We start from the raw sequence: 24988 nt of genomic DNA, 5'->3' as shown, positions 1-24988 counted from the left end.
AATGGCAAGATTTGCTGTTTTGTTAATATGGGTCGAAAATATTGACTTTTGATGAAGTAGTGAGAAGAGAATGCTGAGGAAATTCTACTCAAAGAAGCGATTGGCAACTATCAATGAAATAAAGAGATATTTTCAGAGAATAATAGATGAATTAGATTATGGATCCACAGATGAAGAAATCACAGGATTCACGTGGAGTAGAAAGATTCAATTGTATTTCTCTGGGTATCAAAAATCTAAAAGGAGCAGCATGTTGAGCTTTAGCCCTGGATCGAGACGACCCTGCACGCAGGGAAGAAAAGTAGCAATGGGAGGGGTAGAAGCCATACCAGGGTCACTCATGATTACATTTTAGCCAAATCTGGCTACTATGAAAGTTTCACTCTACACAAATTATAAAAAAAGCAGGGCAAGCAGCCTTGTACTCAATGAAGTGAACCACAATAGTATGGTTTAAAACCAACAGTTGACTTGGCTAAGACTGGATTTTCTTCCACAGTTCGGTGCAAGAATTGATCACCCATCACTGACCACTGACCACAACTGGGTTGTCTTGGGAGAGGCCGATCTAATCCGGTGGCCTTGTGTATATGAAAGCCTAGTTGTACGTCAGCCTTTGTTGGACGCTGATGTTCCTTGTACTGAACCTTGCTCTGTGTACTGAGCAATTAAAGTGGCTTGCCCTGCAGCAGTTGACCCAGGGTTGACCCATGAGCCCAACTTGAATGAGAAGATGCTCAATGAACTACATGTAGGGTCTCAGAAGGTTGTTATAAAGGGACAGCATTAATGAGGTTGTTTTAACTGGATGCCGGCTGATGTCTATTCCATGTTCATGGCTGGAATACTGATCTTGGGCAAGCCATTTCTAATAAGGCGTTCTTTTTCCCGCTTTTTAATTTTTCCATTTTTTTTTAAGAAAGGGGGAAACACACCTTGCTCCCCAGCATGGCCCATGTCTATTCTAACCTATGGTATAAAGTTTATGACAAGATATTTTTATGATTATATAGTCAAGCCCTTCAAAGCTATGGAAAACTTGTACACCTGTTCATAGTTCATGCTTTTTACTTGAAAAAAATTTTTTTTTTCATATTTGTAGGGCATTTAGGGAATCCTCTATCTTTCCTCAATCCGGTATCAACAAGGTCTCTTTTTGAGGGAAGGGGAGAGACGGTTCACATTTCTCCATCTGCAACAGATGCCTACCTTCCTGGCAAAGAATTCCTGTGAAACCCTCCGGGCAAATGCACTGCGTACCATCCAGCAATGCTTCTCTCACGCAGGATCCTCCATTCTTACATGGACAGATATCAACAGTACCATCTGTGAGAAAAAGAAATCAATCGGAAGGTACAGCTTCACTTTCGGTTCTGGCTATGTTGGAGACACGAGCCATCCATCTTGGTGTATTTAAAAGCCCTATCCAGTCAAAGGCACTAGCACCAATTTTAAACCACTGGTGTGTAGGCTCTAGAGCCTCGCATTTTCCATTGGTGCTAAGCTGTAAGATAAAGCTATATCTTACATGTAGTCTGAAGTTTTTCCAAAATTGAAGAAAGAAGAACACTGGTATCTTGGTAGGCTCTCAAATTTTTCGTAGGCCCTGAATAATTCTTAAGCCCTATGAACACGAATTGATAATTATCCAGCCCTGGCTGTGTTGAGCCACACTCCTCAAAGGTTGGGGGGGAGCTCCAATCTCTTGAAACAGAAGTCTAAGACAAAGATGAAGTTTGAAAAAAAAACAAGGTAGCCTACATGGAGCACCTAGATTATCCTACTCTTTTCAACTGTTGCATGAAGCATTTGTCTGTGCTACAGATGGAGAATATGGGGAAAAAGAAACTGCTATCGATCAAAACCATCCACAGAGTTACACATGAAATGAGCAGTGCAGAAGGAAAGACCGAAAGAGGTGCTGGGTTTCAAACAATTTTAGTTTTTCAATATTTGAAAGTGCTTTTTGACAGAACGTTCAAAAAATTCTGGACACATTTTACACACGTTAGCTGTAGTTGCCTGTGCACTGGTCAGAATTCGTATAAAAATGAGCCTGTAAAAATAATGCATACTGCAATTGATATTACGGCCTGGTGGTTGCTAATCAGGAAATTGTTGAGAAATCGCCCACAGTACGAGAGTGCCACTTGGCCAAAAGACTGCAACGACTATAGCCTTCATGACTGCCATTTGGCTGAGTTTCTTCTGTTGCAACGGACTCAGAGCAAAATGAGCAGTTGACGACTCTGTTCCTGTCATTTTTGTCCGCCTCGACTGCACAACAGAAAGCTGTTGGGGCAAAGGTTTTCCCAATGGTTGTGAGGTTTTATACTGCAGCTATACATACAGCTTCCAGCTCCAAACAAGAAGTGAATAGGGAGGGGATAGGGTCTGGTCTTTTGATGTTACACTCATGTTTTTCCTACAAGTGGCTGCTCAAACTATAGATGATTCCGCTGGTACCAAAGTAAAACAGTAATGTACAGAGTGTTAAAAATCCCACACAGCTATCGGAACACCAGATAATAATACACATATCCCTACCTACTAAAAGAAAATACAACCCTGTTTAACAATCAATGAGATGAATGTACATTTTGCACATGTTAGAGGTGAAATTGAAAGCCTACCATAAGGTGATATTTCTGCAAGCAGTCGCAGCCCATACAAGTTGTAGGCAAAATAAAAGTGGTCTATACAGATGCCACTTGATACCCTGTGCACAAACCCTAGACTGGTCGGAAAAATTTGAAGTGTTTTTCTGAGCAAATACCTCAATGTTTTCACTGCTAAATTTGACTTTTTGGGACATTTCATTGCTTTCAGATTACTAACAGGTCACTGTAGGGAAAAATTGGTTGTGTCTGTGTGGAATTCTTTCTTAAAAATTGCTTGGTGTGCAGGTGTGTACATGTAAGTAATCAAACAAATGTTTGAATGTTTGGTTAATGACAGAATATTTGCTATGTTGAAGACAGCATTATATGCTCCCATTTACTGCAATGGCGTGCTCTGGTGTGGAACTCCAGTGTTACTAAATTTCAAAGCTTTTCACACTTTTCTTGGAACTTAGATGTGTTGTCACCACTCCATAAATTCTGTAACACAACGTCATGATATCCGTGTACGCATTGCCCTTTTGAACCCTAAAATCATTCAGGCCTTTTGTGCACAAGCTCTCCTGTCTTTGATAATGCTCGAGTGAGCCAAACTTATTTTTTAGTAAAGCTGAAGCGGGCTGCAGAACATTGTAAATCCTATTCCGTTCTTGGGGCAAAGCCGTGGCTGTACAGGCAGTCATGCATGAGCCTGTGACAGGCTCACAGCTAAACTGCCTACAGCCTTACACCCTTTTAAAAGATAAAAATTGTTCAAAGATGGCTGATTTCCTAACAGCTCAAAAGGAACTGAATAAAATGGACTGGTGTTTTATGCAAGTTCTGCTGGTCAAATAGTTAATCAGATATTAAAGCATATTTGTACAGTTGACTACAATGCCTTGGCTTCACGACCCAGCTTTCAACTTTCACCTCTGGCCTGAACATTTTCCAGGAGCTTGCTTTCTAGCCAATGAATTTCTGCCATCAGTGTAAGGTTTTCTGAAGACATTTTTTTGCCTTGGGCTGGGGATCAGTTATGGTTGCTGGTCTATCAAAAGGGAGATTTTCTTTGTCGAGGATGTGGTCCTACCTTTCATGTCCAAGACTTCTCTCTTCTTCCTGAATGGTCCTGAAAAATATCAAACAACAACAGGTGGTCAAAATACACAGAACTTCATGGGATGTGTGGAGTGTGGAAACAAAATAGGGAAAACAACTTTCCGACACAACTTGTTCCAAGTTGCAGCTCACTCCTGACAAATGACACTTTCTTTGTAAAATCATTTGAGGGACATTCATAGGACACTACACAGGGGTTAAAACTCCAGGGGTGGGGGGTAGGATATATTCCCCCCAAGATACTTTTTGGCGGGGGGGGGGAGGATTGGTCATTTGGTCATCCCCTAAAGCTGGGTGGGAAGAATCTTCCCAATTTTAAGCGTATTTATTTTTGCCTTTCCAAAAGCCAAAATGTATCCAATAGGACTGAAATACAGAGAACAAATGATGCAGACTCTTTCCATGCACAATTTCAAAGTCAGGTTAAGGAACACAAGTCTGCCAAATTACAAACACACTAAGGTGTTCACCTGTATTACGAAAAGCACTTAGAGTGTAATGTGATGCTCTGTAAAATGGGGAACAAATGGAGCAAACTCTTGAAATCTACCATTTTGGTGTGAGATCATCTCCCTCCCCCTTCCTCCCCTGCTAGTATAAAGATTTTACCCCGACTCGATGTCCTCCTCAATCCTACTAAGTCCCACAATATCCCTCCATATGGATTGGGGAGGATCTCAGAAGGTCACAGTCAAAGATTTTCATTCTAGAAACTGCAAATAGACAAAGTTGTGCTAGCTTTTTTACCCCCAAATCTCCAAATTTGGGTCCAGTGAGGGTTGCGTAACTGAACATCTTAACAACGGCTTCTTTCTTTGCCTGTTACAGAAGCAATTAACTCTTGTCTCAATAGTATAATTCAAAATCCTTGATTCTGCAGCGTTTTGTTCTTAAAACAATTGTTTGGCTGGCCCATAGCAGATGGCATACAAATATGATAGTGTTAGAGTTATATGCAAATTATGCATACTATCAGTGCATGGTGGGAAATCAATATTTACGTTTTCCCACAAGTCATTGTACACAGTGAGACTTCAGTCACGTAGTCCCATGCACGGACAAAAGTACCTTGCACAGTAGTCAATGACGCTCTGTATTTTCATGCATTGTTTTGTTTGTGCAGAATAGCAGGAGCTACTGAACTGTTTGAGAACCTTTCAACATGAAGCGAGTTTAATGAACTCTCTATGAGATAAAGGAGCAATGATCGTGCTCATATCTCAACAAATTAGTGCCTCGACATCGAATCTCTGAAGATAAGCCAGATGTGTACTACATTTTATTTCCTTGTAGAAAATGAGATTCCAGTGAAAATGTGAATACAAAACTCATTTCAGGGTGTGTCAAAAATGATCTCCCTTTTCTGCCATACTAAGAGATTGTGCATATTTTCAAAGTTCCTGTGAATAAAAAGGAAATTGGATATTGTCGTCCCATGCTTTCTGAATGCTGACAGTCAACAAAAAAATTATACATGTGCATGTACTGGTATCTAAGATTTGATATCCCTTCTCGGAAGCTGGTGTGTCTCCCATATCCACAAATCGGTAACAGCATAGAAATGCCAGTAGTTTTGGACAACTCTCACAGAGGTCATCTAAAAATCAGGACAAGCCTAATGGAATCGTCCAGCAGGAACAAAAAGACTTCAAAGTGCCCCATAAGCTGTTCAGGCGCACCCAAAAAAACTGACCTTATATACTGTACACTGCTCTGAGGCCGGAAAAAAAAAAAAAGTACAATAAACACAGACTGGAAATGAGGTTGAAAGAAAAGCGCACCTATGTGACTGAAATTTTCACATGTACAATATTATTTGAAAATCCTGCACATGTGCTTCCAGAAGATTACGACTACAAGGAATCTTGAATAAATGGAAGTCCACTTCACTGGATAACTTTCGATGGCTGTGTTTGATTGTCCTGATGAAGATATCTAACCATGACTGAGTTTGCATACCTGAGCTTTGTGAATACATCAAACCAATGAAACCATGCCCGAGATTTGTACAAATATCCTTGACACATCCAGTTATTGTTGGCTTGATGTATGGCGCACAGTGTATTGGGATTCAAAATACTAGCTTTAAACACGACTACCCAAAGGAAAACTTTTGGAATTGAAAAAAAAAAGAAGAAAGTCTTTAACTTGATTAAGTAAAACTTGTATTGAAGCAGATTTAAATGTGCCAGTAAGGAATGGAATCACTACAGTAGTAACAACTAAAAATGAACTTTTGAACACATGACATACACAAAAAAAACTAAAGAAACTAAGGCACACTGGCTTATTGAGAGGGATTGAGTCATTTCGCTTCTCTAAACTTAACTTCTGAAATTTGTACATATTTCACCCTATCTAATTTGCTGCATTCCGACGTTTTTCCTGTCTGAAATCCAACATTACTAAAGCTTCAAAAATCGAAATTTTTCAAGAAATCAATTCATAAATAGTCCATGACTTAAACCAGGTAGTTATTTAGAAATTTGGCCATTTAGTTAGAGGGGTACTCAATCATTTCTTTGCTGTACTGTACTTCCGAAATTCGTACATATTTCACCCTATTTCATTTGCTGCATTCCGATGTTTTCACGCCTGAATTCCAACATAACTAAAGCTCCAAAAATCTAAGTTTTTCAAGAAGTTAATTCCTAAATCTTATGATGGTGTGCTTGTTTACATCGTTACAATGCCAGCAGAAAGCATATTTATGGAAAGTCAATGATGCTATTCCAGTGGTAACAATATTTCCAGCTCACATTAGGCGGGAGCCTAACAGCCTGGTATCTAGTGACCCGTGTCGGATAATGCCTTCCCTCAATGAGACCCAGTCACGTTCATGACCTTTTCTTATGTAAGCTTGGCTGCCGTTGGAATTGGAAACGTTTCCCCATGCTTACAAAGTTCAGTAAATCTCGAGGAAAGAAATGAGTGCAACCGTGCAACTGTGGGGGGTATTACCTCTTCACATACACATCTTTCATTTCTGTGTTTGTCTGGCAGAGGATTTCTTTATACTTAAATAGAGTTTCGGTGCAACCTGATATTTGGTTTTGGCAAAGGTTGCAGGGTAACTTTGCTTGTGTGCACAAGAGTACGAGCATGAAGCAGAATGGTACAAAAGACATAGTCCATTGTTTGGCTTGCCTTCCACTCAACAGCCACTAAATAATGGCATCTCAAAAGTTCTTAAGGCTTAAGATATTACACTTTTTTGTTAATAGTCATGGGTGGCATTTACAAAAAATGACTTATGAGCAAACATACGCTTGAACTGCCAATAATTTGATATTATGAAGTGAAACAAAACCTAATTAATTCATGGGAATTGTGTGAATGTCTTCCATGGAAACTTCAAAATGACAGATTACAGTTCAATTTTGAAGTGAAGAAAAATTTATATTATCTATCTCTGGTTCTTGTTCCTTGCCTAGGGTTAAAGCAAAATTGTTCCAAGAGTGACAAAATAAGCAGACAAACAAAAACTGCCTGGGCCTAGTTCTTGTAAAAGTCCTCCCTTTTTTGTGTCTGTGGGGGTTACTTTGGTTGATTTTGTCTGCTTAAAAAAAAGCAAACAGAAAAGGCCAAAACCACACTGCCCAGTATTTGTAAATAAAAGGCATCCAGGCACACACTACATGTATGTGGGTCTCTCATTTGAAAGGGAACAAGGATCCAGAACCAAACATTTTTGGGGTGGGGCCAAATTGTTTTATTTGTTGGGCACACTGTAAAAAATATGATGTATTGAACAGGTTAACAGGTCTGTTTTGTAGTTCCCTACTTCCTTTGGGAAACAAATTGAGTGCCATTTTATGGAAACACCCTCTTCTCCCTTTCAACAAATAGAACATGATTACAGAGTGATAAAATTCTGAATCAAACTGATCTACGGGGTGGAATGCCCAACAGGGAGTGACCTCATCAGCTACAAAGCAAGGTGTGGTTTGTATACCAAAGGCAGAGCAAAACCCGTGCCATTTTGAAGAGCAACAACACACCCAGGAAAAAGCATCCGGTGTTGTTACTCATCATACGGCAAAATGGGCAGGGACCAGCAAATGTCATAGGGTCACTGATGGTCCCACTTGGCTGGGACCGGGGAAAAGCCATGCCAAAAGCAGCATTGCGGCAACTTCTCATGGCTGTGACCGATGTAATTGGTTTCTGATGAGCAAACACAAAGATATGTCTCTGTTTATGAATAAGTGGCATCAACGTTTAGCCATCTCATATTTTTTTACCAGGTATTGCTCTAGGTACAAGATGGTTTCACTGGAATTGTGGTTTCATGCCCCAGTTTGTGCCACTGGAATATCTTTTGGGGCTTTGCAATTTTTGATGGATTTTTATTCATTTTCATATTCAAATTCATTGAATTTTACTTTTTAATGTGAAATGAAATGGGACACAAAGCTTTCACAAAAGCTCTTCAATTTTTATTTAAACAGGGACCAGAGAAAGACTATCTAAGAAATATTCTGGAACTAGAATGTCAGCATGTACGAGTGAGAGCTGGGGCTGACATGTTGATCCCAGCAGAGGGCTGCTTGAAACAAAACTGAAATTTTACTTCCTGTTCCTCTATTTATAAAACTGAATTAAAATAAATGGGGGTGCTGAAAGCCTCATACAGGGTGCCAATGTACTTTTATTTACTGCTTCTTCGAAAACTGTGACCCACAGTTTCGGAATACACTTTGAGTTGAAACAACAATCACTATATAAATACCCCCCCCTTTCATTAGGGCGGTGTTTGATGAGTAACCAGAACATATTTTTAATTGGCCAAATTACTAATTTGTATGCACCCAAATTACATTATGTGCATGTTCTTGGTAATCTGGTTTGGTTTGATTTTGCTTTGCTACGGCTGGATGCTGGCCAATGAGTCACACATGTTCTGACACAAGACGGAATGCCAACTTCAGACCATTGTTCCTGCAATCATAATAGGATAGGTGTAACAATACACACTCCCGTTTCACAAGGCACCAAATCATTTTTTTTTTTGGGAATCGGTGGGTCATGAAACCAGACTTACGTCACAAGGGCATGGCTCCAGAGTGTGCCTGTGGTCTCATGCTTGGCTGGCACCGGTCCTTATAGTACATGACTCTGACTGCTTCACAGGTAGATTTGCATTTGAATACACACTGGTTATGGTCTCTCTATTATATCTGTTCACCCTCAGCACCTTACATACCCCCAAACAAATGAACCTGCACTTCATTCGGCACTTTGGGATGGGGTGCCCTAAAACACTGAACCTCAAAACAGGCACCGATAGCGATTTAATCTCACTTTTTTTCGGTGGGGGTGGGAAGATTGCTCACAATGTAGTCATGCGGGTGCATAATCCATCAGGAATGAGGTCCCTAGTGGATCTTCCGGTATCTAATTCGAACATTTCTGCACCCCCAGCACACAGGGGTGTGTGGCTATGAGGAATGAGACAAATATGCGTTATCATACAGCCAAAGCTATCGGTGTGATTCAACTGCCTGAAGATGAAGTCATCCAGATATGCATAGGCCTACATCCATGTTGTTAGAGAGTTTAAAGTAAACCTTACTGTTTAATACAGTCCAATGCCTGCAGAACTGTGATTGCACCGTCAAAGACGCCTGACACAGACACGACGATCCCCAGTCAAACAGTAATTGACAAAATATACATAATGGCTAAAAATCTTATTGATCACGTAGGCCTATTCAATCAAAAATGAAAAGATCAGGGGTGAGGTTACAGGAAAATGAAATATCCACAAAGTAATTATCAGAAGTTTTAAGGGCCCGTAGCAGTTTAGGGGGGTCATGGGTGCCTTAAAATACCCAGTTCTTGTACGGTATGTCAACTTCTACAAGTAAAAACACCTTAATAGTAAACTCTGAATTTTCCATGTTTCAAGAGAGGCTGTTTAAAAAATCCTGAAATCAGGTAAAAATCCTGACAAATCTCACTCCTGAATTTGTGGCCCAGCCTGACAAAAATGAACTACAAGATGCCAGGTACCACTTTTGATGGAAATAACTTTACTGATAAGAATCTTGCACTTTGGGAATCAACGAAATTACTCAACATTTTTGTACTGATACAGTTTTAATCAGGATGGGAATTCAGCGTTGCATCAAAACAAAGGGCGCTATTTGCTCAAACACAAACTGAAACAAATTGCTGAAAAAAAATCCGCTACACGTGCATATTCCGGCCAACTGTATAAAAACAACACCAAAATCCAGAGAGGAAGAACTGTCCATCACAATTCGGCCACTGGACATGTGGGCATGGCTGGATTTAATAAACGTGTTTAACCAAATTCTCATTGGCTACTTGAGGAAAGTTGTACTTTCTCCTCAGAAAGTTTAACAGAATCTGCAAGGAAGGTTTCGGGTGGTACAACAAATAAAAATGGACCAGGATATCAATTGTGAAACAGAACAATTGCTAACGACCTCAACAATATCGGCTTGAGATCAGTGCACGTGACAGGAAATGGCAGAACGATAGAGGAGGCCAATATTATTCCACAGGCATGGCTGTGGCAAGGATTCTTCTTTGGGGAGGGGGACGAGGGGATGGGAAGGGCTCCCAAGCAGCAAACTCTCAAAGCTGTTATAATGATGTACTTTCGCGCAGATGGGCCTTATCCACAGGGAAGTCATTTTTGAGAGTGTTTCCCGAATCTATCTTATTCAATGTAATCTGTTCAATGGGGTGTTGCCAGACTATTTCGTGTTCCATGCATCACTTCGGTTTTTTGTTTTCAAAATGTGGCTTAAAACGTTTAGATATAACTAATCATAAAATTTGAATCATTCATCAGCTTAAATGACAGTAAGTTGGAATAAAGTTGAATTCGCTGCTCTAATTTTATTCTCAGGTTCCCAAAATGAAAAAAAGTTAACCCCGCTTTCAATTCAATGTGGCTGACTTGTGAATAAGACAGCTTGGTGCTTTTTGTTCATTTCTCGTGCTTTTCCTCTTCTCCTACCACCATTTATTTTTACATTTTGGGGGGGGGAGGGGAAGCACCCTCCATGACCTCCATTTCAACAGGGATCCATCACAAACTACGGAACTGTTCAACGATTCTATTGCTACCCAAGTCAATATTCATACCCTGAATGAGAAATGCTGCATTTGCACCCCCCCGACCCGTATTTACTGCACATAATTATGTTCAAACTCCAGTGCAAAACAACTCCAGGGAATCCTCAACACCTCATATTGATTAATCATAATGCCAAAGAACATTGCACACAGAATCAGCACTGTTAACAAAATCTGCTTTTAAAAACACAACAAAACAACAAATCAACAAACAAGCAAAGCCAGCACAGCTGTGGCCATGAGCCTAAAAAGTACAGCCTCCTTGTAAAGAAAAAAAAATCATTTGCACTCTTACAAGTGGTCCTCCAAACTGACTGGATCTTTTGAGAGATTAAAAGATATTTCTGACCCTTCAACAAAGGGGAATCACGGATCATTGGCTTCAAAGGGGCTCTTAACACAATGTGCCTGCATAACTTAGAAACTTCTAGGGTGACAAAAAAAATCACCTGATTTTTTTTTCTTTTTTGCAACGAGGGCATCTGTGGTTTCTTTGGACAAATGAAAACTCAATAAACACTACACTGACCTCACTTTTTTTTAGTTTGAGCCACTCAAGAAAGAAAGAGGAGTAAGAACCTTCTGTTTGTGCTGTCCTAGAATTGTATGTACTTATTACTGGTTGTGTTTTGTAAAGGTGAACAGGTGAACAGTAGAACAGGTGTAAATCTTGGGTGAAAAGACGGGGGTGGAGAAACGGACAGAGAACAACAAAAGTCACTACTTCAATCGCTCACCTATTATGATTGTAAGACAAAATGGAATGGTATAAAGCATTAGGTTCAAGAATGTAACTGATATCTAATTACATGACAAATGTCAACCAGTTTTATTTTCGAGGAAAACTCTGTGGCTACTGCTTTGTAACAGAACAGTACCCTCCTCCAGTGATCCTCCATCTCAAGACGGCCTGTGTAATTTCAACTTGATAAAGGGCATTCAATAATAGTGAATGTGAATACGTCCATGACAGACCAACTATGAACCAAAGCGCACCAAAATAAACTGTCTTACGGTATTTTGGCGAAGGCAATTTCTTATCATGACAGTATTTTACAACCCATGGACCGGGCGGGGGCGGGGGCAGGGGTGGAGGCGGGGGCAGGGGCGGGGGAATGAAAAACACTCTGCTAGAAATGGCAAGCTGTAACAGATAATTTGGTTTCTAGTTTTAGTACCCACAACCGTTACTGTGACTTTCAAAATGCACTGACCTTCCGCTGCTGTTTGTCAATAAAACTTTGTTTGTTAATCTTATTTCTCATCCTGATTGGCTTTCACCAACGAGGTCCAATAATTGACCTAATGCCAACACTTTGTCAATCCCGAGATGCCGAAGTAATAGATACAATCCAGTTCAATTCCTTCTCTGGTTAAACTACTGAATGAGAAATACTTGTAATTTTTTGTGTCCTATTTTAATTGTTTTTGTTTGTAATAGTGACATTTTAAAGAACTTGGTTTTGTTTAAAATTTTTAGAATTTTTCTAACTAGCAGTTTTATCTGAGCAAATTTTTTCTGTAAGATTTTTTTTTATTTTTTAGCAATTATTGGTAATTTTTTTATGAGTGTAAAATGGCCCACAATTCAGCCTCTGGGCTGTGACGGGAGAGTTCAAATACACAATAATAATAATAATAAGAGGCTTTCAAAGCAAAATTGCATGGTACCTTGAAGTCCGCTGGTAATATATCAACACATGATGTGACATGGCTGCCGAGCCAATACACGGAGGGCTCAAGTCTAGAACACCTTGAAGTGAGTGATTATGGGGGCTTTAAAATAAAAATAATTCAAGGTTACAAATTTAGGCAGTAAATGAACTTTTCAAAAAGGATCTTTCCAACAGGAACCAGATTGGAAATGATGAAAAAAAAAAAAAACCTTGGGAAAAAAGTTACCTCTAGGATTTGAACTACGGACATCCTCAATGCTTATCTTTTTCCTTATCCAGTGCACTAAGCAAGCCAGCTTGACTTTCTGTCTTCGTCCTTTTGTGCCCACATAATACGCTGAAGCTGTGACATAAATAAAAGCTGTTACATAAATAAATTCAAATGCCTGTGATGTCTTACTCGCAGGCTTTAAATGTGGCAGTTTTCTTTAAAAGCCTTGTTTTTTAACACAGGTGATTAGTTGGATCATCTATGGTTGGATGAGGCGGATTTGGTTAGACCTTCCCTTCACTGACTGACACCAGGGCAACTCTCTCTGTCCTTGAGGCTTAAACACAAATAAAGAAAGTCCCATAGCTTTGAAATTCCTCACAAACCTGCCATTCATTCCAGTCAAGGTAGGCGGGAACAACACAGTTGGGGAGGTTGTTTCATACATATAGAGGGAGACAAACAACAAGATGACTGGTCTCCTTCAAGGTAAGTATTGCAGTGAACTGGATCCAGATACATGTATACAAATAACAGTACGGTGTCAGTTCAGAGCTTGGTTGAGTACCTACATGTACAAGTAGCCAAGGTGATTAACACAAAAGGTGGGGAAATGGATAAAGCTCTCTGCCCTCAACACCGGACCAAGGACAGAATGGTGACTGCTATTACTAGAGCTTCTAACAACTCCCTTTTTCCTCTAACTTTCCCTTAGAATTCTCACAAATCTTTAAGTTAATACATCTCAAAACATACATGTACATGTATATCCATTTCTGATTGCCATGCTCACTTTTTGGAAGTTCACAATTTCATATTCAAACCAACAGCAGTACATGTACAACCGAGTTAAGTTGAAAGAAAGAAATTCGTAGCCTGCAGGTACTGCATTCCAACCCCTCTTCAGCTGGTCTTCTTAGCTACTCAACCCTTGCACGTATGCAAAACACCGGCAATGCCAATTATGGCCCGCAGCAGACAGACCGTGAATGCCGATTCTGTGGCCTTAATACACTAACAGCACCGCATTCCAGTGCAGTCAATGAGACCTGACAGTAGGACCCACAGTCTGTGTCCTCCATCGGGTCACCGCCGCCATTTGCATACGAGTTTGGTGATTTGGCACTGCCGTTGCTAGTGTATAAGGGGCAAGGTTCCAGTTCACACTGAAGGGGTGCCAGCAGAGAAGATGGGATGGAAAACATGAAATGCTTTTTTTGGGGGGGGAGGTGCATGAGGTACATGTACAACTCTAGATATTAAACAGTATTCTTTCATATTTTTGATGCAAGGGAGCCAGAGACGAATTTGAAATTTAGAACATTGCTCTACACTTTAAAATAAGTTTGTTTCCTATCTAATATCGAATCTTTTATTAACAATCTAAAAACATATTGTCATCACTGAAGGTAGAATGATACATGTTTCCATTCACAGCAAACAATGACAATCCTGAAAATGATGCACAAAAATAATGACCCATTCAGACTGAAGTTTTACTCTCAGGCCCACAAAGTTCTACTTCCTATTCCCTGGCGTCTTAAAAAAGGGTGAGTTTAAGTAGAACTGTTATTATCTTGGTCTCTGTTTTCATTTTTGGCACTTTGACAATGTCAGCAAGAGAGGCGAGGTGATATTGATTTCAAATGAAATGAACAACACTTCAAACAGTACTTCAATCCTGGACGAAATTGTTGGGACACTTGGTAAAAGCCGTACACTCTCCAGACCCCTCCCTCCACTCCATGGTCAATGTTGTCATGCCCAGTCGGAGCGCAGACTGTGCGCATAGACCCAACACTGAAAGGGAGTTTGGGGGTTGGAGGCCCGAGATTTGTCCAGGATTGCAGTTGCATGCTTAATCCTCTTGACCTTTTTTACACCACATTCAATCCAGAATTGACACTTTTTTCCCTTTATTTCCAATTTCACATTTTCCCAAAATATCCCCTACCAAACTTTTGGGTAGATAAAGACAGGAAGCTTGTAACTTGTTTTTCAGCTTATGATTGATTGTACTCAAAAAAATGTGAAAATGCATGTGTGGATCACAGAATTGTTTTAATTAAAAAAAAGCCAAAAACAAAAACTCACATCTAGGGTTCCTCTGGCAGTTGTAACATTTTGAACCTCGCACGCAACAAATGGTTGGAACCATCCTCACTGAGCCGATTCCTACAAATTTCAATACTTCTCAGTATTGACCGTGAAGCTTTTCTCAGACTTGCAAGTGTCCACCCTGGACAGAAATCATACCACTGTCCAGTCAGGCACACAACTGCCATGCCACAACTAATTTCTTTACACAGATGTGTGTTTCTTTCATTGCTGGGCATTTTGAAGTTACAGCAGCAAAGTGAAAAAAAACCAAAATCAAAACTTAGGAAACTTACTTCTTGCTGACAGTCCAGTGGACATGTGTGAACCCATAGCATAATACTGGTCTTGTTTCATTGTTGTTTGCATCGTTTTCAAATGTCAGCACAATCTCAAGTTCAAGGCAACTTTCAAGAGAAAAAGTCTGCACATGGCATCAAGACCAGAGTGACACCAATGCCTGAACATGCCACAACCTTGCCAGTAATGGTTAACAATTCCCTGTCTCCATAGCAATGAAAAATACAAGCAGCTAAGCTGCTGACTTAACTTTAAGTTTGCTGCTGACACGTGAGTAACAGAGGGGAACAATTTGCACAAGGGACAGCTGAATTTATCGTTCAACCATAAGAGCCTAGGGTAGCAAGAAGCCCGCACATGGGGCAGGACAGACATTTGTTGAGAAAGTGCTTCAAAATTTTCCCAGACAAACAACAGTCATGAAAGCACCCCGCTGAAAAGCAGCTCAATCTTTTATTGGACAAATAAATAACAACAGAGCAGAACAGAGCGGTTCAGAAACTGACTGTGAAATGTAAGTTAACTAAACAGAGCAAGGTAACAAGTACCACCCATGCATGATTAGTGGTTCTTGGCCATTTGCAAGATTTTATGGTTCTGTAACGTCTCTCTCAGGGTAGACAACCATTATCAAAAATAACGATACAAGTAGAGGGTCACTGGATTGACTTACACACACTACTAATTTATTCTGAAGAATTATTTACATCGTCTCCATATTTACAATAAGCAACTTGATCAAATCGGATACTTCTGTATGGGATGTTCATGATAGGAACACTAATCCGAGTACAACTGGTCCAAATGTATGCTGTTTATTTGGGAGTGACAGATAGGTTATTCATGGCAGAGCTATATGCTCACGAACGGTCAAGGAGTTGTTACTCCAGAGCGGCCCACTCTGGAATGATCGATGCTGACCGCTGGATGGAGTTGGTCGCTTCTATATAGACTTTTTGCCGCTATGTACAATGCATGTAATGTGAATAGTCATTGCATGCTTGCTATGGACTGAGAGCGTAGTGTGTGTAACAGAAATAATGTGTACGCTGTAATCTGCATGCATATAAATGTTGCTAGTTATAGTTATATCTCTTTTTTGAGTATGTGGGATCCTGAAAAGAACCGGTGGTACTCAACGTTTCGGACAGCATGCTCCGTCCGTCGTCGGGAGACTGCCTGAAAGTGAAGTCCGACAACTACGTACTGTGCAGTAGTGGAATGAAATGTTAATTGTAATATCCAAGAGTTCCAGTTACGAAGTCAGGAAAAACTTTAATGCTCAACCTAATCCTTTCACCTTGGAAAATGCCACAATGCACACCCAATTTTACTGTGACAGGACCTGCCATCACATCATCAAGTCAGATAAACATTCCTATGGTTTCGTTTTGGAGAAATGGGTGTGAATTTTACTACATCTTTTTATCTTAATTGTAAATTGTACAAACTATGTGCATTTTCTCTGCGGGGGGTTGACCCATTACAAACTTCCACTTCTTGTCTAACCGCCCCCATACTATTATAAATAAATTCCATTAAATTTTTTTTCTCCATGAGTATTCAACTACTTGATAGTACGGAAATAAACATGGACCTGAATCCACTGTACTAGCACCTGTTAATTAAAGAAGGGGATTAGTCTCAGCAATGCTGACGGATTGCTTATGGAATTCATTCAATGCAACTGCACCAGGCAATGTATCTTGAATCGTACATGCAGTTCAGCCACCAACCACCACAATCTGATACATTTCTCGGTACTGCAATCTAATCAATCACAAGTCGATGGTGAAAAAAATGGAAACAAGTTTCCGAAAGTTGCTCACCGATTGTAGTCACCTTAAATCTACAACACTGCAAAGTCCAGTGCCTGATGTAAACAACATTTTTTCTTGGACGTGCCTTTGAGTAAAAATTCTGTTTGGCTTTGAGATTCTGCTGTGATCAAAATATAGATCAACCCAAAGATTTCCAGTGACGTTTGAAAACTTTTGTCTCAAGTAAAAAAGAAGAAAAACTGGAATTTGTTTTCACCTAGCCAGTACGTAAATATACTTGTAGGTTTATCATTGAAAGTTCAGATGACATCTGTTTGTTACAGGTGTTTTCTACTTTCCTTTAAAACTGATGCAACCAGAGGAATCAACTGAGCTACAAAAAAACGTCTCATTCAATATCACCATCACAGCATATCAGACTGTTCACCAGTGATTTAATGATTGTTTATGGCTTTGTCGGCAAACAGGTAGTTTTGCTTTTATCACTGATGTATACATTCAGAAACACTGTATACTAGGAGCTTCTCTGAGAACTTGTGAAAAAAGCTTACTCGGGTGGGGCTCGAGCCCAAGACCTCCTGCCTACTAGTGTTTAACCGAGTTTGCTGGGGTCGGCTAGCCGGTCCAGGTCAGATGTAGCAGTGGGTACTGCAAATTAGTATCTAGTCACTTCCAAACTGCTAGGCTATCTTGAATTCAGTTCAGTTGCTCCATTAATTGATTGCATTTGCCCTTTTCATTCAAAAACACCTTGTGAAAAGGAAAGCTTTCTTTCCAGAGGTGGAAAATCTCTGTTTAAGCATTGTAAGCAAGATACGGTGGAGGGAGGTGACAGACACAGGATGCAATTAAAATAGATGTACACCACTGGATGACGTGGATGGTAAAAATCCTTTACTTTCACAATCATTGGTGATTAGGCCTTACGTGAAATTTGGAAAACCAACAAATTGGCTGTTTGATCAATTTAATTGAAATTTCTATCTAAAAAAAAAACAACCAAAACATACAGGCTTTCTGACGTTATTACCAACATGATATCACAGTGCCATTTACGAACTGATGCCACTTTCAATCTCAGATATAAAGCTGGATATGTTATACGTTTTAGTGGAGAATACACAACTGAGGCTCAGCTAAAATTATTTGTGATCAAACTTCCTACGACACATCACAAATTTTCATGATGTCTGATGGACCCTACATGTAAATCTCAGACTTCCATGAAAAAAAGGGACTTCATAATAGATTAAAGTGATACTTGTTATGAAAATAGTAATTTTTGCAAGGCAAAGATAACATGTTTTGCAACGCATCTGCTGTTACACAACCTTTTTCCATAACTGTTATGAAATCAGTCAACTTTCCAATTCGACACGAGAGAAGTGAAAATGCTTCGGGACACACACCAAAAGAGAAGTGGCGTGCTTGAATGATTCTGATCTCAAGCCAGAACGAGGGGGGGATCTTTCATTGCAAAACCTTTACTGATCTGACACAACACTATATGGGGTTCGGATCAATAACCCCGAAATGCCCTAACAGTTTCAATGCCTTTAGCTTGAGGCATCAGACAAGTCAGCTCGGTCAAACGTTGTGCGTGGAGCAGCATGTAATCCAGGGAAGAAAAAGGAATGCTGAAACATGTACTAATGCTTATTGTACGTGTTTGCAGTAACATAACGCAGCATCATATGCACATTGCTTGCTTCCTTATCATTAAGAAACTCACAATGACACACTGACGCAAATGCCCATTATAGGGCTATCCATTCTATAAATACACTGCACAGCCATTACACAGAACCACTTGCATGACAATGCTTCACCAGCAATACCCCAGAACCCGTAGGTGCAGCAGCAAATAAACATGTACCAAATGTGTATTTGAAAAACTACAAAGACAAAAACAAAAATGACTGACAAAAGATTTGTGACTTTATGTAACCTTTCACAGTCTTTCTAAGGGATGAAGCTAAATTTGCGGGCTTGTTACACACTTTGGAAAGGGAGGTAACATTTTCCTTTAAAATCGCACCTCTTTCATTTCATTTCAAAAAGCCTGCTCCTTTAGGTGGGGTCTGGGCCCCCATTAGCTCCTTTGTGGATCTGGGAAAAAAAATCACAGTGGCAGCAGCAATATAAACTGAAAAGAAGCATCTATACTTACCCGGTACGCAGATGAAGTCGGTGGCACTGTAGAAGCAGTTTTCATTGGAACGGCAGGGGTTACTCTGACAAGGGTTCAACACAGGAGCTGGAGAGATACCGGTACCCCAAAGAAATCACATTGTCAAATTCAAAATTGTAGCTGGACACTTTCTACAAAGCTGCTGCCTGTGCTGTTAACCAAAGCTCCATAAAGTGTCACCAGGTCCCTCAAAATGGCTCATAAAGCCAAGTTTGTTTGTTTTTTTTGGGGGGGGGTATGTTTAAATTTTCATCAGAAAGAGCAAACTGAGCCCCTTCTTTAGATTTCAGGGCTCAGCTTGGTATCCTGTTGAAAACAGACATTTACATAATGTAAGATTCTTTTAAAGGCAAATTCAAAAGCAGCTCTCACGACTTCCAACTCACTATTTCAGTTTCCATCACAAAAACATTCTTTTTAACTTTTCACAGCCCAGACATGACTTGCAGATGTCAACACTGGAACATTAATATTTGAAACATTCTATACTTTTAAACCTAAATTCCTTTCGCATTTTTTTCTTGAAACCTTCTTTATTCCTCCAAAATCTTCCACCGTGCAGGAAGCCAATGTGCTACTCTTTGTAAGAAAAGAAACTTCCCTGAGGTATCCAAGTGGATTTCAAAGCAACCCATGAAAGGGAAAAAAGAATCACATGACATGGATGCACCAACACACAGCACTGATTTTTCCCCCAATAAAACAGCTTTGATAATGATTTAACACGTGTTGTGTTTCACAAAAGTTGCAATTGCATAATCCCTTCTTGCCCGTTTGATAACAGAGTTGGGTAACACATCACTACTAGTTGGATAACAAGTTACTAGACCTTTCCAACAGCCAACACAATCAATCAAACAACAGCATTTGCCAAGCCCTGGCTTGTCTTACAATGCCGTGGTTCATAGCACTCTTTGCGCAGACAACCTTTAACGCTCAAACTGGTCTCCCAAGAGTGACTCCAAAAAAAGACCATCTTTTATTTGTCGCCCTTGTATCATGCATCGGTTGCTGTAACGCTTCTTTTGTGCAGTGACATATTTAAAAAATATGTTGAATCATCAGCAAGGGACAATTTGAAGTGTTCACATGTTACATCAGCCATGCACCAAGTTATACAACTCCCATTTTTGAGATGATAACTTTAAACAGGGGTTTGAGTGGCCAGGTAAAATCAAAGCTGAAAATGGGTAGCAAAAAGCTGAAATGTAGAAAGTTCCCATACTTTTGTACAGACCTGGTGAGTAAAAAAGCTGAAATTCAGGGTAAACATCTAAAGAAAAAAGGCTCAAATCAGCTAAAAAGCTGAATTCTCACACCCCCCAATTAAGTAATCATAGGAGGTCATTGAAACAAGTGTGTGGTCATTCTCTTGGTGACTGGGATAAAAGATACCTACATGTAGTTGTTTTAATTAAAACTGGTGGTTTCTAGCATGTTTGATGTGTGGAAAGAGCCAGCTACACCCTCACATGTGCGATGGAGGTCATCCAAGAGCAATTGCTGCATGCGAGGTAACACGACCTGTGGTGATGTACTTTGTTCCCAAATGACCTGCCTCTTTCAAACACCATCCTAATTTAGTGCTAGAATTTTCACAGATTTCTTTATGACCTAATGCCCACTCTCCCCATCATGCTATGTATTGTCAGAAAGCTTAGTCTTTTTAGTTCCTTTACTTCGATTCTCACAGATTTCGTACTTTTCTTTTTGTATGCTGTTACCAAAAGGCCAAAAAAGTTGTTTGGTCTTACTTGACAGTGTGATATTAAACTCGCAGGTGGCCGAGTTGCCAGCTGGATCAGTGAAATTGTACATGACGACTGTAGTACCCTCTGCAAACACATCCCCTGGGATGCGATTGCTCTCAACTGTAGGCTGCACACCGGAGTTATCAATGGCAGAGGGCGGATTCCACGTGATGATCATAAATTGGTTCCCTGCAGGGATGACGTAAGCTTGGTCTGGTGGGCAGTTGACAATGACCGGTGGGATCACGTCCTCTGTGGGCAAATCAAATCACAACCAAATCAGCATAAATGTCAAACATAAGAGGATTGGTCAGTTCAGGTCAAATTAAACAAGGCCACTCCTTGCTTGACTAATTCCAATCATTTCTGCTGATATCATGTAGAGATCAAATTATTCAGATACACTTATTGGAATCGAATCAGGGCACACTTTCAAAGACTGATTAAATCATGAATCAAATCAAATCAGATCATGATACAAAGTAAGTAGGCGACACACGTATACATGAATCACATGTAACTGCAGAGGTTAAATGGCAAAGAGTGCAAATGCAAGATGCAAGACCTGGCAAAATGGGATGCCCAGGTAGGTCACGCAAAGGTAATCAAATCGTATCTTTTCACTTATGGCATATCCAACAATTTTCCTCTGTGTTTCATGGGAAGAATTTTCCGCTTGAACTGATCTTAAGGTATTTCAAGAGAGAGCGTTAAATGTGCCTTGCATTTGATCTTCACACCAGAAGACGACATGGCTGTTGTCATCCCCACCATTGTTATTAGTATAAAGAACCAGGTCATATTCAAACTACATATACTTGGCTACGGCTGAAAATACATACAAGCTTATGGAAGCCAGTAACTACTGGCTAACCCCAAGCTGGACCAGTGGAGGGCGCAATTTCCCTAGCAACCGAGACTCCTCTGGTCTAAACTGCACGTCACTGCTTCACGAACGATTATGAAACGCACAGGTTATGGTCACGTCACTACCAGCAAAATGAACATTCCTGACCAACCTGGCTCTGGTTAACCAATGGGGGGTGCTTCTGCTCAAAGCAGATATAGCAGTATCCCCTCAGACATGTGTGTTTATGCAAGCCACAGCCAGTCACAGCACAACCATGTTGAGGCAGGGTTGGCAGATATCCTGGCATATCCCCTTTTTCCTGTAGACCTACCTTCTCGTTCCACGCTGATGACAAAGGAGCAGACGGCCTCATTTCCGGAGCTGTCGCTGAACGTGTACGTCACCGTGGTTGCGCCCTCTGGGAAGACCTGACGTGGCTGGTGGGTGCGGTCCACAGATGGCACCACACCCGAGCTGTCAGTGGCAGAGGGCTCCACCCAGGAGACCACGACGCCGCCCAGCTGTGTCAGTGGGAGAGTGACATTCATGTCGGATGGGCAATCAACGATGACCGGTGGAATGTCATCAACTAGGGATTGATACATTGAACAATGGGTTAAGTATACATGTTTCTGAAGTGCGCATATCTTGCAATATTGACTGTCAAAGTGTTGGCCCTTTATCAACTCGCTGCTCATATTCACTGGGCCTACACTGCAAACATGGTGAAAAAGTGCTGTAGCCAACTCCATCACAAGTCCCTCCAAGTTAATAATCAGTCATAAGCAAAGTCAAAAGCAATTCAACTGAACTGTATCGAAAGCATAACATTGTCAGTGTTCACGCTATTAACTGATCTTGTGAAAGGACTTGTAAAGGGACTTGTGATGGACTCAACTACAAGATTGGACAAAGTATCCAAAGATGACCACAATCTTGTTGCAGTCAGGTGACTTTATCAGTACATTTATGTCAGTTTTCTTTTTTTATCTCTGTGTGAGCAAAAATATATTCCTTACAACTATTAATAAAGGTACGAAATGAAATGGAAAACAAGAGAAAGTATGATAGCTTGGGGAATTAACTGCAGAAGATAATTAGGTTGGTAGAAGTAGAAACAGTTTAATACGCTTTCAGGAATTTACATTTTTGTTAATACAATAGATGCATAAAGGCTCATATGCTGGTTTCTGTTGTATATAGAATAATCTGATTAGACGCCCATAACTGCGGTGGCACTGCACTCACACGCACATTCTTCAGCCTCACGCGTGCGTGCGTTTGGCAAATCGTGACACCCTATTGGTTGAAGAGGCATGTAACACGCGCGTACCACCTGTCCACGAGCATTGTGCCACCACAGTAATGGCTTCTAATTCTGCTGGTCAAATTACACAATTAGCTCTTCTAATCAAGAACAAATATTAAACAGCTGAAAAATTGTGAAAGGATGCATCAAACAGGTATCCATTAAATGAGGCCTGTCTCAAAGGGAGTACGCTATTCAAATGCAAAAGAGGATAATACAAAAAGAAGGAATGTAGTAAAGAAATGTTCAGCGTGCACTCATGGACACGTCCTGTTTTTAAAAGCACTGAATGTACACAGGTGAAAAGGTTTAGGCTTGTTCTGAGATGGGAAGAGGATGATAAATTGACAGTTTCTTGGGGGGCCCACTTTTCCTTCTTTAGTTCCTGGTTTCAAGATTGCTTTTACTTCTTTGACGCTAGTAAATAGTCTTGAAATATGAGCCGGCCACAGGTGAAATCCACTCCCACCCAGACATTTTGCCCAATATCATCACAACGGATTTCATTTGTACCAGGCATAGACAAGTCTTATAGCGATATCTTACAATCATTCCGACACCAACATTTTGAAAACTGGACATACTGTTAATGCAAAAATGTTTCAAGGCAGGTCACTGTTCCGAGACAGGTCAGCCAAAAATGTTTACTTTTCCCACTAATGTGCTCAAAGTACATGGGCTGACAAACATGAGATTATGAACTACAGATGGCCTTGGGATGGCACTGAAAATGCCTGGCTCTTCCATCCTTGTCTACCCGGATCCTTCAGAAACACCCAGGAGGTTTCCAGATGATCCTGCCGGATTCAGGAAGACAGGTGCAAGCTAAACATGACTTTGGGAAGGGACCTTACGCCTTACGGTAGTCACACATGTAGAAAGAATTTGCAAATTGTTTCCTGCACATTGGGGGATGTGAAGGGATTCAGGAAGGTACCAAACTACAGAATGTCAAGGAAGTGGAAGTTGAAGACCGGAAGTGCACCCATTTGTCATCAGTGACCAGTTGAACAAATCTACACCCTTAAATCTAAACTTGGAGAAAGATTACAATTTTCTCATCCTGTACAAAGTACATAATAATGAAAAGTAGGTGAATAGCTGGAAAGTTGAAAGTTATTCAATCCGAGCTAACGGACAGATAAAAAGGAACTGATCTGAGAAAAATAATAAAATTAGTTAAGAAGTCACTTTGGAGAGATTATTACGCAGCTTTACTTAAGCTTCAAGGAACAATTAAATGTAGAATGAGTAAATCAAACAGAATTAGAAAAGCACACTAACACAGAAAGCTCCTATTAAAAGACACATCCCGAAATGTACGAATGTCAATGTGGGATACAGGAGGCGCCTCTTTCTCTGGAAGGCAAAAAATGTGTTCACTGAACACTCTGAGCTTGGCAAATATAAACCTTTTGCCTCAAATTTTCCTCCTCCCCAGCGTGAAATGGAAGCCATTGTTTTACTTCACTCTTGGGGACATTTCGATATGCTTGTTACAAGGATGCTAAATTGCACCACTATCTTATGGCAGTGTAAACTCTGAAAGTATAACTTTAGAAGAAGTTAAGGAATGCTTATCAAAATTAGTTTTATTAACAGAATGTCAATATGTATATTGCCCATGGGACCAGTAAAAATTTTCACTGCTCTAAAAAATTTTGAATTTTGTTCCAAATTGGTCTGACCTACCTATTCCAACTTTTCTATATTAAAAGCCGACTATTCGATGAAATTATCTCAAAAATTTTGATTTAATACCAAATTCATGATTTCCGATTCATGAAATAGCAATTTTCTATTTTCTTCACCCTGCCCACCAACAATGTTTGGGCTAAAATCACACTTTAAAATCATTATTTTTAATGGCCCCAGGTATTAGGAAGCTCTAGATGCATGTACATACATGTAGATATTGGAATTTAGTTACTGAATTGAAGAGTTTGTTGTGTGAGAGCTGCATGAGGTCAAATAGGGCATGGGACAG

The 24988-nt window shown here is 40.2% G+C and overlaps 1 protein-coding gene across 5 annotated transcripts in view; it reads right to left on the bottom strand.

Moving 5' to 3' along the window:
• LOC110988484 (uncharacterized) overlaps positions 1–24988 on the bottom strand; it is a 65830-nt gene that overhangs the window by 3299 nt on the left and 37543 nt on the right. For 4 of the 5 annotated variants that reach the window (XM_087137650.1, XM_087137652.1, XM_087137651.1 and 1 more), the window contains 5 exons: positions 22024–22281; positions 20846–21094; positions 19071–19157; positions 3694–3732; positions 1210–1326 (listed from right to left, as the gene is read on the bottom strand). In XM_087137650.1, coding sequence (XP_086993776.1) covers positions 1210–1326; positions 3694–3732; positions 19071–19157; positions 20846–21094; positions 22024–22281 — 750 coding nt within the window. The remainder of the gene's footprint in view (positions 1–1209; positions 1327–3693; positions 3733–19070; positions 19158–20845; positions 21095–22023; positions 22282–24988) is intronic. The other variant, XM_087137653.1, reaches the window with a different exon arrangement.

The sequence above is a fragment of the Acanthaster planci genome, linkage group LG06 (genome assembly GCF_054643075.1).
Source record: "Acanthaster planci isolate LZ-2023a linkage group LG06, COTS_SCS, whole genome shotgun sequence".
Lineage (NCBI taxonomy): Eukaryota > Metazoa > Echinodermata > Asteroidea > Valvatida > Acanthasteridae > Acanthaster > Acanthaster planci.
The sequence above is the reverse complement of the archived record's forward strand: the minus strand, read 5'-3'. Positions and strand labels throughout refer to the sequence as shown.